Source organism: Heptranchias perlo, chromosome 7, assembly GCF_035084215.1.
Source record: "Heptranchias perlo isolate sHepPer1 chromosome 7, sHepPer1.hap1, whole genome shotgun sequence".
NCBI lineage: Eukaryota > Metazoa > Chordata > Chondrichthyes > Hexanchiformes > Hexanchidae > Heptranchias > Heptranchias perlo.
This window is the reverse complement of record NC_090331.1, coordinates 71,432,542-71,452,968: the sequence shown is the minus strand read 5'-3', so window position 1 is coordinate 71,452,968 and position 20,427 is coordinate 71,432,542. Positions and strand designations below refer to the sequence as shown.

General features: G+C 41.1%; 1 protein-coding gene across 5 annotated transcripts in view; it reads left to right on the top strand.

Moving 5' to 3' along the window:
* Positions 1–20,427, top strand: part of LOC137323846 (diacylglycerol kinase beta-like) — a 479,766-nt gene that overhangs the window by 194,986 nt on the left and 264,353 nt on the right. For all 5 annotated transcript variants that reach the window (XR_010963457.1, XM_067987851.1, XM_067987849.1 and 2 more), the window contains one exon: positions 14,092–14,262. Coding sequence is in view for 4 of the 5 variants with exons in the window: in XM_067987851.1 (XP_067843952.1) it covers positions 14,092–14,262 (171 nt within the window). In the remaining variant the exon portion in view is untranslated. The remainder of the gene's footprint in view (positions 1–14,091; positions 14,263–20,427) is intronic.

The following is a 20,427-nucleotide window of genomic DNA, read 5'->3' as shown; positions in this document are numbered from 1 at the left end:
GTTTTATTTAATTGTGTTTTAAGAAATCTTGGTCCTCTTGTACTGTAATGTACATCGGTATGTTTACATTAATCTTGTTATTTAAATGTTTCAGTTATTTTGTAATGCAAGTAAACCTACATCCCTTTAATGCTTTATCACATAATTCAACTCAGTGTATACATGGGTATAGGTCGCCTGTTATATTCATTATAGATTACCACTAATATTTAATGCAAAAATTGAGTCACTTTTAACTTGCTTCCCATGCCATAGGCTATGTTTAGGGCTGTTTTACACTTGTCATCTTGTTTTAAGCTGATGGTCAGCTTTTAGTTTCGAAGTGGTATGTATGCATATAACAAAAAAAAATTCAGCTTATCATTCAACTATATTGCACAATACAGTACATGGTTAAACCTATAGTGGCAGCTGCTGGTCAGTAATTGAATTACAGAAAGAATAGAGTTCTAAAAATCCTCATCAGCACAGTTTCTTAACTGACAAGCATCGTCAATATGGAAAGCATTTACCTCGCTGAATGGTGGGAGATGCGTGTATAAAATAATGGAAACCTCTTTAGAACTTGCACTTTGAGAATGAGCAATCAACTTATTTTTTTAACCACTTGTGTATCCCTTTCATTTTTCCTCCTCCCTGTTTTTTCCCTTTCTGATTATTCCTAGACATCTTACACTCAACAGGGTAGTCAAGTAACCTGCTCCCAGGCCTCCACCTGCGATACCAGCAATGCTTGTACTACAGACCACTAAAGCAGTGTTTTCTGGAACCTGGAGACTGTGATTTTCCGATCAGGACGCATCGTTGGTGAGCCGGGTCTTCTGCCCACCACGTAGAGCCCACCTGACTCCGGACAATTTTCCAGCTCCAGGATAATTTCCATATAGGAGTCATGCCATTTTGGGAATGTAGGTCGCTGTGGCAGGCCTTGGGCCTACTGCAGTATGTGGAAGATGGCAACCATCGAGCTGCCTGAAGAAAATCACATTTTTTCTGCTCCAAATTTTTCTTGTACAGGCCATTTTCTAATGAAGCCCTGGGACTTCGTCAGTATTAAAAATAAGATCTAGGGGACTATTAGGCAACCCCTGAATCCAGCATTCCATCAAGGAAAACAGTAGAAAAAACAGTGAATGCCCGACCACCACAGATCAACTAAAGAGGGTCTAGAAAATCATAGAATCATAGAAAGGTTACAGCGTGGAAGGAGGCCATTCGGCCCATCGAGTCCATGCAGACTCTACGCAAGAGCAATCCATCTAGTCCCACTCCCCCGCCCTGCAAATTTTTTCCTTTCAAGTTCTTATCCAGTTCCCTTTTGAAAGCCACGATTGAATCTGCCTCAACCACGCCCCCTGGCAGTGCATTACAGATCCTAACCATTCGCTGTGTAAAAAAAGTTTTTCCTCATGTCACCTTTGGTTCTATTGCCAATGTAAATCTATGTTCTCTGGTTCTTGACCCTTCTGCCAATGGGAACAGTTTCTATCTACTCTTCATGATTTTGAATACCTCTATCAAATCTCCTCACAACCATCTCTGTTCCAAGGAGAACAACCCCAGTTTCTCCAGTCTATCCACAAAACTAAAGTCCCTCATCCCTGGAATCATTCTAGTAAATCTCTTCTGCACCCTCTCTAAGGCCCTCACATCTTTTCTAAAGTGTGGTGCCCAGAACTGGACACGATACTCCAGTTGTGGCTGAACCAGTGTTTTATAAAGGTTCATAATGACTTCCATACTTTTGTACTCTTTGCCTCTATTTATAAAGCCCAGGATCCCGCATGCGTTTTTATCCGCTTTCTCAACTTGCCCTGCCACCTTCAACGATTTGTGCACATATACCCCCAGATCTCTGTGTTCCTGTATCCCTTTTAGAATTGTGCCCTTTACTTTATATTGCCTCTCCTCATTCTTCCTACTGAAATGTATCACTTCATATTTTTCTGCATTAAATTTCATAGAAATATAGAAACATAGAAAATAGGATCAAGAGTAGGCCATTCGGCCCTTCGGGCCTGCTCCGCCATTCAAAATGATCATGGCTGATCGTCTAACTCAATACCCTGTTCCCGCTTTTTCCCCATATCCCTTGATCCCTTTAGCATTAAGAAATATATCTATCTCCTTCTTGAATACATCTAATGACTTGGTCTCCACTGCCTTCTGTGGTAGAGAATTCCACAGGTTCACCACCCTCTGAGTGAAGAAATTTCTCCTCATCTCAGTTCTAAATGGCATACCCCATATCCTGAGACTGTGATCCCTGGTTCTGGACTCCCCAGCCATCGGGAACATCTTCCCTGCATCTAGTCTGTCTAGTCCTGTCAGAATTTTATATGTTTTGATGAGATCACCTCTCATTCTTCTAAACTCTAGTGAATATAGGCCTAGTCCACCCATTCTCTCCTCATAAGTCAGTCCTGCCAACCCTGGAATCAGTCTGGTAAACCTTCATTGCACTCCATCTATGGCAAGGACATCCTTCCTCAGATAAAGAGACCAAAACTGCACACAATACTCCAGATGTGGTCTCACCAAGGCACTGCAGTAAGACATCCTTGCTCCTGTACTCAAATCCTCTTGCAATGAAGGCCAGCATACCATTCGCCTTCCCAACTGCTTGCTGCACCTGAATGCTCGCTTTCAGCGACTGATGTACAAGGACACCCAGGTCTCGTTGCACCTCCCCTTTTTCCAATCTATCACCATTCAGATAATCTGCCTTTCTGTTTTTACAACCAAAGTGGATAACCTCACATTTATCCACGTTATACTGCATTTGCCATGTTCTTGCCCGCTCCCCAACTTGTCTAAATTACATTGGAGCCTCTTTGCATCCTCCTCACAGGTCACATTCCACCCCAGCTTTGTGTCGTCTGCAAACTTGGAAATGTTACATTTAGTTCCCTCATCCAAATCATTGATATATATTGCAAATAACTGGGGCCCAAGCACTGATCCCTGCGGTACCCCACTAGTCACTGCCTGCCACCCGGAAAAAGACTCGTTTATTCCTACTCTTTGTTTCCTGTCTGCCAACCAATTCTCAATCCATGCCGGTATATTCCCCCCCAATCCCATGTGCTTTAATTTTGCACACTAACCTCTTGTGTGGGACCTTATCAAAAGCCTTCTGAAAATCCAAGTACACCACATCCACTGGTTCTCCCCTATCTATTCTACTAGTTACATCCTCAAAAAAACTCCAGTAGATTTGTTAAGCATGATTTCCCTTTCATAAACCCATACTGACTTTGTCCAATCCCGTTAATGCCTTCCAAGTGTTCTGTTATCACATCTTTTATCATAGTCTCTAGCATTTTCTCCACTACTGATGTTAGGCTAACTGGTCTGTAATTCCTTGTTTTTTCTCTCCCTCCTTTTTTAAATAGTGGGGTTACATTTGCCACGTTCCAATCTGCAGGAACTGTTCCAGAGTCTATAGAATTTTGGAAGATGATCAACAATGCATCCACTATTTCCAGGACCACTTCCTTTCATCTGCCACGTATCCGCTCATGCCACCAGCCTGTCTATATCCTCTTGAAGTCTATCACTATCCTCCTCACTGTTCACTACACTTCCAAGTTTTGTGTCATCTGCAAATTTGGAAATTGTGTCTTGTACACCTAAGTCCAAGTCATTAATATATGTCAAGAAAAGCAGTGGTCCTAGTATGGACCCCTGGGGAACATCACCATACACCTCCCTCCAGTCCGAAAAACAACCATTCGCCACTACTCTCTATTTCCTTTTAACTAGCCAATTCTGTAACCATGCTGCTGCTGCCCCTTTAATTCCACGGGCTTCAGTCTTGATAACAAGCCTACTATGCAGCACTTTATCAAATGCCTTTTGAAAATCCATATACACCACATCAACTGCATTGCCCTCATTGACTCTCTCTGTTACCTCATCAAAAAACTCTATCAAGTTAGTTAAACACGATTTGCCTTTAACAAATCCATGCTGACTTTCTCTAATCAATCCACGCTTGTCCAAGTGACTGTTAATTCTGTCCTGGATTATTGTTTCTAAAAATTTCTCCACCATTGAGGTTAAGCTTCCCTCAGCAACCTAAGATGCATGAGCAACTTATCTACTTCAAGTACAGCCAGCCTTTCCACTACCTTCTCTTTATCAATTTTTAGCCCATCCACTATCTTAACTACCTCTTCCTCTACTGAGACTCTGACAGCATCATCTTCCTTGGTAAAGACAGTTGCAAAGTACTCATTTAGTACCTTGGCCATGCCTCCATGAGTAGATCTCCTTTTTGGTCCCTATTTGGTCCTACCCCTCCTCTTACTACCCGTTTACTGTTTACATGCTTATAGAAGACTTTTCGATTCCCTTTTATGTTGACCGCAAGTCTATTCTCATACTCTCTCTTTGCCCCTCTTATTTCCTTTTTCACTTCCCCTCTGAACTTTCTATATTCAGCCTGGTTCTCACTTGCATTATCAACCTGACATCTGTCATACACCCCTTTTTTCTGCTTCATCTTACTCTCTATCTCTTTTTTCATCCAGGGAGCTCTGGCTTTAGTTGCCCTACCTTTCTCCCACGTGGGAATGCACCTAGACTGTACCTGAACCATCTCCTCTTTAAAGTCTACCCATTGTTCAATTACAGTTTTGCCTGCCAATCTTTGATTCCAATTTACCCAGGCCAGATCTGTTCTCATTCCATTGATTTTGGCTCCCTCCAATTGAGTATTTTTAATTAAGAATGGTTCATGTCTTTTCCATAGCTATTCTAAGCCTTATGATACTATGATCGCTGTTCCCTAAATGTTCCCCCTCTGACACTTGCTCCACTTGGCCCGCCTCATTCCCTTGAACCAAATCCAGCAATGCCTCCTCCTTGGGCTGGCAACGTACTGGTCAAGAAAGTTCTCTTGAACACACTTCAAAAATTCCTCCCCCTCTTTGCCCCTTATATTATTACTATCCCAATCTCTATTAGGATAGTTGAAGTCTCCTGTTATCACCAATCTATGGCTTTTGCACCTCTCTGTAATTTCCCTGCAAATTTGCTCCTCCATATCCTTCCCACTAGTTGGTGGCCAATAGAATACACCCTGTAGTGTAATGGCACCTCTATTGTTTCTTAATTCTAACCAAATAGATTCTGCCCTTGACCCCTTCAGTACATCCTTTCTCTCCGGCACGGCAATATTCTCCTTAATCAGTATTGCCACCCCCCCGCCTTTCTTTGCTTCCCTATCTTTTCTGAACACCTTGTATCCAGGAATATTTAGTACCCAACCCTTTTTTCAGCCAGGTCTCCGTTATCGCCACAATATCATATTCCCATGTGGCTATTTGCGCCTGCAGCATACCAACCTTGTTTACCATCCAGGGCTGCTCAAAATCCAGAACTGTGTCTCAGCATTCATGCATCCAAACGAAAAAGGAGGGCAGGAGAAGACCAGCTGATCCATCAAGCCTCTCCCATCCCAATATGATGCAACCTACACACACCATCAATCCCATCCCACCAATTCCTTGTAGTCACCCGATCTCCTGAGAGAGGCCAAAAAAGGGGAAAACCCTACGAAATTCCTCTCCGACACGTGAAAGCAAGCTCCAGGAGGCCACAGTTAATGGTATTACTAGTCCCCATTAACCACCTTCCTTCTGTAACTCGACAAGTTTCCCTTTGAATGCTTTCAGCAAATCCACATTCTTCGCACCTACTGGCATCTTATTTCAGAGATTGTCGACTCTGTGTAAAAAGAGGCACTTCTTAGCATCTAACCTAACTCTATGCTTTCATATCTTGTACTGATGATGGAAGCTCAGCTGATATTGTGTATCTAGAATTTCAAAAATCTTAGGTTGGATAAAGACATTTGCTTTACAGGGGGTAGTTATTAGTGGGAATTGTGTGGATCTGAGTATCTAGCTCAAATAACCTGCACTATCGGATAGAATCTAATCTTTTTATTTTAAAGACCTCAATCTTTTCCCCTTGAAGTATACATTTTTCCAGAGTAAAAGCTCAGATCCCTAAGCACGTCCTGATAACTAAAGAGACCAAAGCCTTATACAATGAAAGAATTCTACTTCTGGTTTTATATTTAATTCCCGTAGCAATATATCCCAGCATCCTATTTGCTTTCACAATAGCTTTGCAGTACTGGTCATAGATGTTTAATGTTCTGTGAACTACAACCCATAGGTCCTTTACCTGCTCAACAGCTTTGAGGTGCAACCTTGCATGATCTATTCATGCTTTGAATTGCCCCTGCTCAAATGCATCACACTGCACTTGTCGATATTGAAAGACATCTGTCAGACACGGGCCATTCCGATATTGAGCATGACGTCAATGGAAAGGAAAATCGGGTGGGGTGTTTAACGGGCAGCCGATCCGATTCCGCCTTTTTTTTGCGCCGCAGCAAAGTTGAATTTCACCCTCATTGTATCTCGGAATGCCTGCAATCTATTTATTTTCATCTAAGGTCCTAACTCCTGCACGTATCTTTGTGTCATCTGTCCGACAATCACGCAAGATGCAGCCTTTTAGGCGGCACTATATCAAAGGCTTTTGAAAATCTAGATCATAGAATCATACAGCATAGGAGGCCACTCGGCTCATCATGCTTGTGCCAGCTCTTTGAAAGAGCTATCCAATTAGTCCCACTCCCCTGCTCTTTCCCCATATCCTATAGATACACAATACCAACTGGTCTTCCATCATCCACCAACTTCGCCAACTGTTCAATAGATTCGATCAAGTTGGTGAAGATAGGACCTGTTTTTCCAGAAGTCATGCTGTGATTACAAAATAGCCCCTTCTCTTTCATGATCATAAACACATCTCTAATAATCCCTTCTAGCAACTTGCCTATAACTGAAGTTAAACTAATGGGCATGCAATTTCATCGTACAGACTTATGGCCCTTTCTAAATGTAGGTATCACGTGGGAATTTCTCCAATCCTTGGGGAAAATTCTAGTGGTCCATATAACACAGCAGCCCATTTCTTTCAGCAGCCAAGTGTGAATACCATCAGGGCCATCTGCTTTAAGAGCTCTAATTCTAGTGAGGACTATTTCCATTTTCACTTCTACATGTTAAATTTTAGCATCATCTATGCTGCAGCATTGGCAGAGACATTTGAAATCATCTTTTCAACAATTTTTCACTGATAAATTTCTGGATTTTTCTGGGTTGGTGGATCACTGAAAATGATTTTTGCCTGATTTTTAAATTGTGAGTGCCTTGTAGTCTCTTGAATATTTTCTTGACATTTAGTGATGTTAAAAGTAATAACTGATTTTTCTACAAATGTACTGTTGTTCGAGTGTTTCTCATCATTTTTGATGCTAAAATTAAAAACTGGAAAAACACCAAAAAAAACATGTTTTTATACCAGCAATAAAAACTGATTTTAAAGGATCTTGAGCATTGATAACTCAGTGTCAGCTTCAGTAGTGAAGATTGATGCAAAGTAGCCATTTAAAACCTCAGCCATATCTTGGGACTTCATCCAAACCTTCACTCAGGAATCCCTGAATAGTCCTATGGAGCGCTTAATGGCCTTCTCACTTGTCACCTAGCTGAAAAAGATTCACTACCACACCGATCCTTTATCCTCTTCTCCAGTGCCCTTTTAGTCAATCTGATAGATTTTGCTGCTTTTGGTTGAGTCCGCTACTCATCTCCTTATGACTCTCTTACTCTCACATTCTCTTGAGTTATTTATCTTACACATATTAAAATATTTTTGCTTCAATTTGATTTGTCTTTGGACATGATCAGTTATCCATTTTAGTTTTGTTTTACCATGTGCCTTTCTTTTGACCCCAGGAACATGCAAGGCTTTTTTCTGCATAAGAATGATTTTAAAAGTATTCCATTTTTCATTGATGCTACATTTATCTCCACCTAGTAGGACCCCTGCCCCCCAAATCAACTTTACTCAAGTCATCTGCCATCTTCGTAAATTTAGTCGTCTTATTATCTGGCACTAGCGTTAATGTTTTCAGTAGCATTGGCTTGGCTGGACAAGTTGAAACTAAGAATGTTATGATTGCTGTTGCCCAGGTGTTCACCCTAATAAAGGCCCAATACTGCCTTAGATCATCACTAAGTTGTAGGATAAATGGGTTATGCACAGAGCAGATTTCACCCAACTACTTTTTCAGTAGTCCCTAATAAAAGCCAGGAATATCCTTTGTTTGATCCTCAATCTGTGCCATGTTAGCTGGTCTCAGCTGGTGCGAGGTGAGATATGTGTCTTGGCACCCTAGGCTAAGGAAATGAAAAATCAGCCAGGGTTCCTGCTCTTGCTATCCAGTGGGTTTTATTGTAAAGTGCAGATGTGGAGGTAGGTAAGAACAGGGTTTGGCTTGGCTACGATAGTTCAAATAATCTGCTAACACTAATAAACTAGGCGCACATATGAAGAATGGCCATATGTGTAAGGGGTGAAGGAGTGCAGCACCTGTGGAACCGTACCCGAAAATGAGTTCGTGCCTTTGGGAAGGGAAAACAAATGAAAATGTTGATTTATAAAACATTTGCATAACACAGCACACCTGTTGAGAGAAAGCTGTTTACCACAGACAAAAATTTGAAAATGCTTTGCAAATTCTGTTGTGCTTGAAGTATTCTTGATGTGATATTCACAACTTAGGGAGAATTTCCTTTGGCAAACCAATATCACAAATGTTCCAGCTGATTATTGTCATCTCATGTTGTGACACATGCAGAACGAAGATCTTGCATATATATAGCACCTTACCACATTTCTTAGAAATGCTTCATGTCGCTTCAGGTACAATGAAATAATCCAAAGTGCAGTTACTGTTATTATGTGAGTAAATAGGGCAGCCATTTTGCACACAACAAGGTCTCACAGCAGAGATGAATGACCAGTTAAACTATTTTATTAGTGGTGATGGTTGAAGGAAAGATGTTAGCCAGAACACCTGAGAACTCCATGGTCATTATCAAATAGTGCCTTAGGATCTTAAATTTTGACCTTGTCCTTGGTTCGGGTGGACATTAAACATCCACGTGAATGAAAGCACTTCCAATAATGCAGCATGCTCTCAATACTCCATCAGCCTAGATTATGTACTTGAGATAAATGAGAACAATTTGATTGTAGTTCTCCACCCACAATGCATTCTAAGACTTTAATGCTTTTTTTTTGCAACATTTTCACATGATGCTAATTGATGAGGAAGACCATTTGACCCATTATAATTATAATTCCATCATAATTCTTTCATCCAGAAAGACCCTACAGTTCCCCCCATCGCTGGCTACATCTAATTGTTAAAGGATTCAAGGGTTCTCGCCTCCATCACTCTGTCCAGAAGTCCATTCCAAATTTTGGTCACATTCCACGTGCAGAAGAACTTCCTGCTATCGATCTTAAAATTTCATTTTACTAGTTTGAGCCTGTGTCTCCTTGCCCTACTCCCACAGTTTAATGACTCTTTTTCCCCTTGTCCTGTTCCTCTCACAATCAAATATAGTATTACAGATTACATTTTTTCATACTGTCACTATCTGATATACTTTTATAAGATCACCTCTCGGATGCCTCCTTTCCAAGCCCAAGTCTCTCCAGTTTTTCCTCATAACTAAGCCCGTTGACACTGGGGATCAGCCTTGCGACTCTTCTCTGCACTTCCTCCATCACTTGAAGATTTGAAAGGTTTACCAGCTCCCTGCTTGCTGAAAAATTATCAGCAGATATTAAGAAATGCCTGATTTTCTTCCTTTTCTACGCTGCTAAATCTTAGGCCTTTTTGTAAGGTCTTATGATCTGATTAGAATTTACTCCTTTTTTGGTGACAGATGACTGCGATGTTGTTTAAGTAGCAAACTGGATATAAGCAAAATTATTCAGCAAAATGAAGGATTCTCTCTCAGTCGTCCCATAATTTACCAATGTTGAAACCTCGATACAGTACTGAGGAGGTGCTCCATTGTTGGAGGTGTTGAACATTGGATGGTTCTTTTAACATCCATCTGAACCGTTAGAGTCACAGTTTAAGATCCTGTGACGCTATTTGAAGCTGGCCCATAATTTAACAATCCAGTCACATCTTTTTTTTAAATTTCAGCTAAGTTTTTACTCTTTTTTTTTTAATGTACAGTTCTCCCCTTTTGCTTGTTGTTTAATTCAGCAGTCCCTGACTAGATTAAAAATTATTACATCCTTTTGTGCTAATGTAGAAAAAAACATTATTATTTAGATTAATAACATACAAATGGCAAGGGTCTACAAGGGGGGAAAAAAATGAAGAATAGCCTGACAACACTGGCGATCCTTCACCACAACAATATTCTTTGACATCCTATCATGCAGCCAGCTAATGGGATTATGACTGAAAGTACAAGTAACTCTCTTGATGCAATTCCTTCAGCATCAGTAGAAGAAATAACGCCTGAAGGCTAAAAATATATATTTACCAGAAAAATTGACTATCAAGAATGTGAAATAATCATAGTTTATTTGGTAATATCCTTTGGTCTACAGGTTAGAGCTTTAAGAGAATAAAGAATGAGCATTCCAGTTGGCTGAACAGTATATATTTATTGTTAATTAAGTATAGTTATGTTCGGTTGAGGAAATCCGAGCATGTTTCAAGGTGTTAGCCAAACATCAACATCAGTAGAGAATTCTTTGATACTGTTTGAACCAAATTTATTTCAAAGCTGCAAAGGATTAAAAAAAAACACCAAAGTAATGGCTCAAACAGGAGCAGAAACTGGGAACTGAGGAAAGTCAGTTAATTGAATCAGTGTCTAGAGTACCGAAGAGGGGTCATTTATAGCTGCTTAAAAACACTATAGCATTTGGGGAAAAAAATATTTTGAATTACTTTTTTTTTAAAAAGTGATGCAGATGGAATGTTTTATACTTTTACTTTCAGCACGAAAATGATAATGGGCAAACTGCCTCACTACAAAACAAAATTAGTTTGCATAAAGAAAGAACTAGCATTTATAGAGTGCCTTATAATTGCCTCAGGACATCCAAAATACTTTATAAGCAATGAGTTACGTTTTGAAATGCAGTCACTGTTAAGTAAGCAAACACAGCAGCCAATTTGCACACAGCAAGGTCCCACAAATAGCAAATGTTGTTGGTGGTGTTGGTTGAGGGAGGAGTGTCATCTGATGTCATCAGCCAATATATCTGTGTCCGTTGAAGTTTATATCCGTGATAATCTGATAGCCATTTATTCATGGTGCGGGTTCTCTGTTCGTTTAGGTATATGCATCAATAACATCCAGTCCCTTGATCCAGTTAGTATGTGTCTTTGACTTCTACTTCCTTGGTGTTTAAAGGGCTGTTGGCCTACGTTGTCTGATTCCTTGGTAGACATGGGGATATATAAGGCCAGTATTTATTGCCCATCCCTAATTGCCCTTGAGAAGATGGTGGTGAGCCGCCGCCTTGAACCGCTGCAGTCCGTGTGGTGAAGGTTCTCCCACAGTGCTGTTAGGTAGGAAGTTCCAGGATTTTGACCCAGCGATGATGAAGGAACGGCGATATATTTCCAAGTCAGGATGTTGTGTATCTTGAAGGGGAACGTGCAGGTGGTGGAGTTCCCATGTGCCTGCTGCCCTTGTCCTTCTAGGTGGTAGAGGTTGCGGATTTGGGAGGTACTTTCGAAGAAGCCCTGGCGAGTTGCTGCAGTGCATCTTGTGGATGGTACACACTGCAGCCACGGTGCGCCGGTGGTGGAGGGAGTGAATGTTTGGGGTGGTGGATGGGGTGCCAATCAAGCAGGCTGCTTTGTCCTGTATGGTGTTGAGCTTCTTGAGTGTTGTTGGAGCTGCACTCATCCAGGCAAGTGGAGAATATTCCATCACACTCCTGACTTGTGCCTTGTAGATGGTGGAAAGGCTTTGGGGAGTCAGGAGGTGAGTCACTCGCTGCAGAATACCCAGCCTCTGACCTGCTCTTGTAGCTACAATATTTTTGTGGCTGGTCCAGTTCAGTTTCTGGTCAATGGTGACCCCCAGGATGTTGAAGGTGGGGATTCGGTGATGGTAATGCTGTTGAACGTCAAGGGGAGTAGATTAGACTCTCTCTCATTGGAGATGGTCATTGCCTGGCATGAATGTTACTTGCCACTTATCAGTCCAATCTGTTGTTTATATCATCTCTTTCATGTTATTGGATTCCATTCCTTGCCTCTGCATCAGCAACTAATAATCAGCACTAGTATCATGGTAGGTACAGCACAGGAGGAAGCCATTCGACCCATCGTGCCTGTGCCAGCTCTTTGAAAAAGCTATCCAATTAGTCCCATAGCCCTGTAAATTTTTTCCCTTCAAATATTTATCCAATTCCCTTTTGAAAGTTACTATTGAATCTGCTTCCACCACCCTTTCAGGCAGTGCATTCCAGATCAGAACAACTCACTGCGTAAAAAAAATATTTCCTCATGTCTCCTCTGGCTCTTTTGCCGATCACCTTAAATCTTTGTCCTCCGGTTATCGACCCTTCTGCCACTGGAAGCAGTTTCTCCTTATTTACTCTGTCAAAAATTATTTTGAACACCTCTATCAAAACACCCCTTAACCTTCTCAGTTCTAAGGAGAACAGCCCCATCTTCTCCAGTCTCTCCACATAACTGAAGTCCCTCATCCCTGCTACCATTCTAGTAAATCTCTTCTGCACCCTCTCTAAGGCCTTGACATCCATCCTAAAGTGTGGTGCCCAGAATTGAACACAATACTCCAGCTGAGGTCTAACCAGTGTTTTATAAAGGTTTAGCATTACTTTCTTGCTTTTGTACTCTATGCCTCTATTAATAAAGCCCAGGATCCCAAATGCCTTTTTAACAGCCTTCTCAACTTGTTCTGCCATCTTCAAAGATTTGTGTATGTGCACCCCCAGGTCTCTCTGCTTCTGTACCCCCTTGAAAATTGTGCCATTTAGTTTATATTGCCTATCCTCATTCTTCCTACCAAAATGCATCACTTCATACTTCTCTGCATTAAATTTCATCTGCCATGCATCTGCCCATTTCACCAGTCTGTCTATATCCTCCTGAAGTCTGTTTCTGTTCTCCACATTGTTTCATGTCATCTGCAAACTTTGAAATTATACCCTCTATACCCAAGTCCCGGTCATTAATGTATATCAAAAAGAGCAGTGGTCCTACTACTGACCCCGGGAGAACACCACTATTTACTTCCCTCCAGTCTGAAAAACAACCATTCACCACTACTTTCTGCTTTCTGTCCCCTAGCCAGTTTTGTATCCATGCTGCCACTGTCCCTTTAATCCTGTGGGCTTCAGTTTTGCTAACAAGTCCATTATGTGGTACTTTATCAAATGCCTTTTGAAAGTCCACATACACAACATCAACCACACTACCCTCATCAACCCTCTCTGTTACTTCATCAAAGAACTCAACCAAGTTAGTCAAACACGATTTTCCTTTATCAAATCCATGCTGACTTTCATTTATTAGCCCATACGTTTCCAAGTGCCAATTTATTTTGTCCTGGATTATTGTCTCAAAGTTTCCCCACCACCGACATTAAGCTGACTGGCCTGTAATTGCCAAGTTTATCCCTATCCCCTTTTTTGAACGTGGTGTAACACCTGTGCAGTCCTCCAGCACCGTCCCCATATCTAAGGAGGATTGGAAGATTGTGGCCAGAGCATCCGCAATTTCCACCCTTACTTCCCTCAGTAACCTAGGATGTATCCTGTCTGTACCGGGTGACTTTTCTACTTTGAGTACTGCCAATCTTTTAAGTATGTTCTCTTCATCTATTTTTATCCTAGCCAATATCGCTACTGCCTCCTCCTTTACTGCTACTATGGCAACATCCTCTTCTCTAGTAAAGACGGATGAGAAGTATTCATTTAGTGACTAGGTCCAAAATCACAAATAATATTTTAAAAATGGTCCTCTACAGACCAGGCAAGTTTCATAGAAATTATCTACACGGCTACATGCACATTTAATCAATATATGATGATAAGAGACCGTCCAGCCCATTTAATCCACTCTTTTCCCCAATTCATGTGTGACTAACTCATTGTATTTGATACAATTAAGATTAATTCAGTCTTTATGTTTCTCAGGTACCAAAAGCTTAGACAAGAAGATGAGTTTAGCACTTCGGAAGAGTCACAGCCCTCTAAAGACACCATCTCACATGCTACCGTCGCAGATGCCGCAAGTGGTCTTTCTGAAGGATATTGTCTGTTATCTGTCACTATTGGAGCGAGGACGAGCTGAAGATAAACTAGAGTGTAAGTTAACTACTGTGGGTTTGACTGAATAAAACAATTGGGCAGGCACGATATAATGAATGCATTCTGGAAAGAATAGATTGGTAATTTTCCACAGGTTGCGATTATATTGCAGCTTTTAAATGCAGCAAATTTTCCCAAAGGGCTTGATATGGAGGGGCATTGGACACAGAGCAGAAAATGGGAGAAAAGTTAAGGTTGGTGAGTGAAGGTGTAGCCAAAGAGAGAGGCTTTGAGGAAGGCACTTGAAGGTGCAACAACATAATGTTTAAAATAATCACTGAGAAAGACAAAAGTAAGACAAAGACCAAAGTATTCGATTGGAAAAAAGCTAATTTTGAGGGGATGAGAATGGAACTAGGGAAAGTAAACTGGAAAAAAATTTTGAAAGACAAAGAGATAGAACAGCAGTGGGAAATATTTAAAACAGTGATCAAGAGAGTTCAGGAGAAATATATTCCTCTTAAAAAAAACAAAAACAAACAAGCCAATAACGAAACACCAGAGGTGAATAAAGAGATACGGTAAAATTGAAACAAAAAAAAGACATACTCTATGTACATAGACAATAAAGGTGAGGAGGACAAAAGTTGGTACGTGGAGGTTAGGAAGGATGTCAAAAAAACAATTAAGAAAGCAAAGAGGGACTAAGAAATTAAATTATCAAGGAATATAAAGGGTCGAGAACCAGAGGACACAGATTTAAGGTGATTGGCAAAAGAACCAAAGGCGACAAGAGGAAAAACTTTTTTACGCAGCGAGTGGTTATGATCTAGAATGCGCTGCCAGAAAGAGTGGTGGAGGCAGATTCAATCGTGGCTTTCAAAATGGAATTGGATAAGTACTTGAAGGGAAAAAATTTGCAAGGCTATGGGGAAAGGCTGCGGAGTGCGACTAACTGGATTGCTCTTGCAGAGAGCCTGCACGGGCTCAACGGGCCGAATGGCCTCCTTCTGTGCTGTAACCATTCTATGATTCTAAAAAGAAATAGTAAAGTATTCTGCAGACACATAAATAACAAAAGAAAAATCAGGATAAGGATAGGGCCACTGAGGGATGCACAAGATAAACTCACAGGTAATGACAGCGAAATGGCAGAAATATTGAATAGTTACTTTGCCTCAATATTTACCAGGGAGACTAACAAGGTGGGTATGACATTAGAAGAGGAGATCAAAAGGTATGACGACATTTAAGATAGAAAGGAAGGAGATAATTGGTAAACTAATCAAACTTAGAGAGGATAAGACCCCTGGTCCGGATGGATTGCATCCGCGGATATTAAAAGAAGTTAGGGAAGAGATAGCAGAGGCACTATTACATATATAGAAACATTGAAAATAGGAGCAGGAGTAGGCTATTTGGCCTTTGGAGCATTCTCCGCCATTCAATATGATCATGGCTGATCCTCTATCTCAATACCATATTCCCGCTCTCTCCCCATACCCCTTGATGCCTTTTGTGTCTATGTAAAAATTCATTAGAAATGGAAAAAGTGCCGGAGGACTGGCGGACAGCTAATGTTACTCCTATATTTAAAAAGGGTGATAGAACAAGTCCAGGGAACTATAGACCAGTTAGTTTAACGTCGGTGGTAGGAAAGATAAAGAATCTTTACTCAAAGATGCAATAGGAAAACATCCATAAAACAAAAATATAATAAAGTGTCGTCAGTACGGATTTCAGAAGAGAAAGTCATGCTTGACCAACCTTATTGAATTCTTTGAAGAAGCAACCGAAAGAGTAGACAAGGGTAATGCAGTCGATGTAATATGTTTGGATTTTTCAAAAAGCCTTCAATAAGGTTCTGTATTGTAGACTCATGACTAAGGATGTGGAGTCAGGGGACAAGTAGCAAAATGGATAGCAAGCTGGCTACAAAACAGATAATAGGGGTGAAGGGTAGCTACTCAGACTGGCAAAAGGTGGGAAGTGGTGTTCCACAGGGATCGGTGCTGGGACCACTGTTGTTCACAATTTACATCAACGATTTGGACTCAGGAATTGGAAGTACAATTTCAAAATTTGCAGACGACACGAAATTGGGGGGGGGGTGGTTGATAATACAAAGGAAGAAAGTGCTAAAGTACAAGAGGACATCAATAAACTTGCAGAATGGGCGTGTAATTGGCAAATTCATTTCAATATTGATAAGTGTGAGGTGGTGCATTTTGGTAGGAAGAATAAGGAGGCCACATACTCCTTGGATAATAAGAGTCTAAATGGGGTAGAGGAGCAAAAGGATCTGAGAGGTGTAGAGGAACAGAGGGACATTGGAATGCATGTCCACAGATCCCTGAAGGTAGCAGGCAGGTAGATAAGGTGGTTAAGAAGGCATACGGGATACTTTCCTTTATTAGCTGAGGCATAGAATATAAGTGCAGGGAAGTTATGCTAGAACTGTATAAAACACTTGATGGGCCACCTAACTAGCTAGGTGCTAGAGTGCGGCTTATAGTTCTGGTCTCCACATTACAGGAAGATATGATTGTACTAGAGAGGGTACAGTGGAAATTTACGAGGATGTTGCCAGGACTGGAGAATTTTAGCTACGAAGAAAGATTGGATAGGCTGGGGCTGTTTTCTTTGGAATAGAAGAGGCTGAGAGGAGATTTAATTGAGGTGTGTAAAATTATGAGGGGCCTAGATAGAGTGGATAGGAAGGACCTATTTCTCTGAGCAGAGAGGTCAATAACCAGGGGGCATAGATTTAAAGTAATTTGTAGAAGGATTAGAGGGGAGTTGAGAAATGTTTTCACCCAGAGGGTGGTGGGGGTCTGGAACTCACTGCCTGAAAGGGTGGTAGAGGCAGAAACCCTCATCACATTTAAAAAGTACTTGGATACGCACTTGAAGTGCTGTAGCCTACAAGGCTATGGACCAAGAGCTGGAAAGTGGGATTAGGCTGGATAACTTTTTCGGCCGGCACAGACACGATGGGCTGAATGATCTCCTTCTGTGCCGTAAATTTCTATGATTCTGTGATTCCATGATCTCGGGGTATAGCTACACAAATCACTAAAAGTAGTAATGCAGGTTAATAAGGCGATAAAAAAGGCAAACCAGGCACTGGGGTTCATTTCTAGAGGGATAGAATGGAAAAGCAGACCAGTTATGTTAAACTTGTATAGAACCTTGGTTACACCACACATGGAGTACTGTGCACAATTCTGGTCTCCATATTATAAAAAGGATATAGAGGCATTGGAGACGGTGCAGAAAAGATTTGCAAGGATGATACTAGAACTGAAGGGATATCCTTATCAGGAAAGGCTGATGAGGCTGGGACACTTTTTCTAGAAAAGAGAAGGCTGAGGGGTGACCTGATCGAGGTCTTTAAGGTAATGAAAGGATTTGATAGGGTAGACGTAGAGAAAACGTTTCCAGTTGTGGGGGAGTCCAAAACTAGAGGTTATCAAAATAAGATAACCACTAATAAATCCAATAGGGTTTCTTTACCCATAGAGAGGTAAGAATGTGGAACGTGCTACCACAAGGAGTAGTTGAGGCAAATAGCATAGATGCATTTAAAGAGAAGCTAGATAAGTACATGAGGGAGAAAGGAATAGAAGGTTATGTTGATAGGGATGGATGAAGTAGGGAAGGGAGGAAGCTTGTGTAGAGCATAAACGCTGGCATAGACCTGTTGGGCTGAATGGCTTGTTTCTGTGCTGGAGACTCAATGTAACTCAATGTAGGATGCAGCAAGGCAGGGCTGTTGAAGAGAATTCCAGAGTGCTATGGTATGATAACTGACTGCTGTGCTCAACGCCGATGGGATGGAAGAAGAGGTTGATGCACAGTAGGCCAATTCTAGATTTGCACAGGGTACAAGTTGGGATGTACACCTGGAGGAGATTTCAATGTATGGCTGGAACAGGACCGTGAAGGGATTTGTAAACAGATGAGCATTTTAAAATCACTTAACTGGAATGGAGTACAGGATGTTAATTTTATGATTTCTATCAATTAGTATTCAGATGGTGGGTATGTTTTTTATAGGAGAGCTTTGCTAGGGTGTAGTGTGTGTGTGTGTAAGGGGAATCAATGTGAATAAAGACTTGGAAGCAACTAAAGACCAGGGTATAGTATTCTATCCTTCACCACACGGCTATCCAATTTTAACACGGGATCAATTGTGCAATGCTGCAGAAATAATGCAATACTAGCATTATTCCATAAGATTTTGACCACAAATCTATGCCTATATAAGTTTTGCATCTGGCACCTATCCATAGATGCCAGATGCAAAGGTGAGAAACTAAGAAATGTTGGTAATCAGAGGGATTTGAGTGTCCTTGTACACAAATTACAGAAAGTTAACATGCAGGTACAGCTAGCTATTAGGCAAGCAAATGATATGCTAGCCTTTATTGCAGGGGGATTGGAGTATAAGAGTAAGGAAGTCTTGCTGCAATTATATAAGGCTCTGGTGAGACCTCACCTGGAGTACTGTGTACAGTTTTGGTCTCCTTACCTAAGGAAGGATATACTTTCCTTAGAGGGGGTGCAACGAAGGTTCACTAGATTGATTCCTGGGATGAGAGGTTTGTTCTATGAGGAGAGATTGAGTATAATGGACCTATTTCGTCTGGAGTTTAGAAGAATGACAGGTGATCCCATTGAAACGTACAAAATTCTTAGCGGGCTTGACATGGTAGATGATGAAAGGCTGTTTCCCCTGGCTGGAGAGTCTAGAAGTAGGGGTCATAATCTCAAGATAAGGGCTTGGCCATTTAGGGCCGAGATGAGGAAACATTTCATCACTGAGGGTTGTGAATCTTTGGAATTCTGTACCCCAGAAGGCTGTGGATACTCAGTCGTAGCGTATATTTGAGACTGAGATTGACAGATTTTTGGACACTAAGGGAATCAAGGGATATGGGGGTAGGATGGGAAAGTGAAGTTGAGGTAGAAGATCAGCCATGATCTTATTGAATGGCGGAGCAGACTCGAGGGGCCGTATGGCCTACTCCTGCTCCTATTTCTTATGTCCTTGTAGTGCACGGAAAAATGTCCGATGTGCCTGTAAATCAAGATGCAAGTAATTTTGCTCATATTTTCCATTCACTAGAAAGCTCCCAATCAAAAGGCACACAGTGTGTTTCACTATCACTCAAATAATCCCCCCCTACACACAAAAGGAACCAATCACATCCCCCAAAAAATTAGAAAATCTTTGGAAGTCATGACTGTGTTCTACTTCCCCCGCTTGTAATTCTCTTTTTGCCTCACCTCCAATATTTTAACAATTGTTAATATGGACATAACAGGAGGGAATAGGGTCAACATGACCTTTGTCATATTTCTGATTGGTCCTCCTAGCCCTAGCATAGGCCTCTCCTCTTTTACCAGCCTTGGTCTTGCATTTTGCTCTCTTCCTGGAACCCTTGCTTGACCTGCACGCCAGGCTCTGTTTATGAACAATACCACAAGAGATCTATTACAGCTGGAATAATAGTTTTGTCTCTTTCACTGAAACAGCTGGTGCTCTCGCTCATATCTGTGAAGTGCAGCTTAGCAACAATAATTGGGGCAGCCAAATACTAAAATATCATGAGGTTGTTGTCGGACTCACTTCATAAATTGTCAGATTAAGAAATTACATCTCAGTAACTTGTGCTTATACTCCTCATTAAACTGCACAATTACAGCAATTGTATAGTTTTTTGAAGGTCTTCTCTATTGAGTTCACTTTGAACTGAATCCAGCCTGAATTAATTCACTGGTTGAGAGGTTGATGAGTTTGCAATCCCCAGCCAGAAACAGGCCTGAGAGGATAGTCGGAGTATAAAATTTGCCCTTTTTGTAGAGATGAGCTTAGTTGAATAAGTCTAAAGTTGTATTCAGAATATTGTTTTTTTTCCCTCCAAAACTAACCTTTGGAGTTGGGTTCATTCATATTGTTGTTGATTATTTTTTCAGGCAGTTTGAATATTTGAGCTGCAACATCTGTATTTTTTCTTTTTTGAAACAAACGTACAAGGAATTGTACTTGCATGGATTGGAAAGCTTATATTGGTTCTCTAAATTGATCCTGAGAGGTCAAATCATGAAATGTCCAAATCAGTTTGGATTCACCCAATCCAGATCCATTTGGATGAGTTGTCTTTCCTCCGGTCTACTAGCTGGAGCATTTCAGAAAATATGACTGTTCCTCGACTA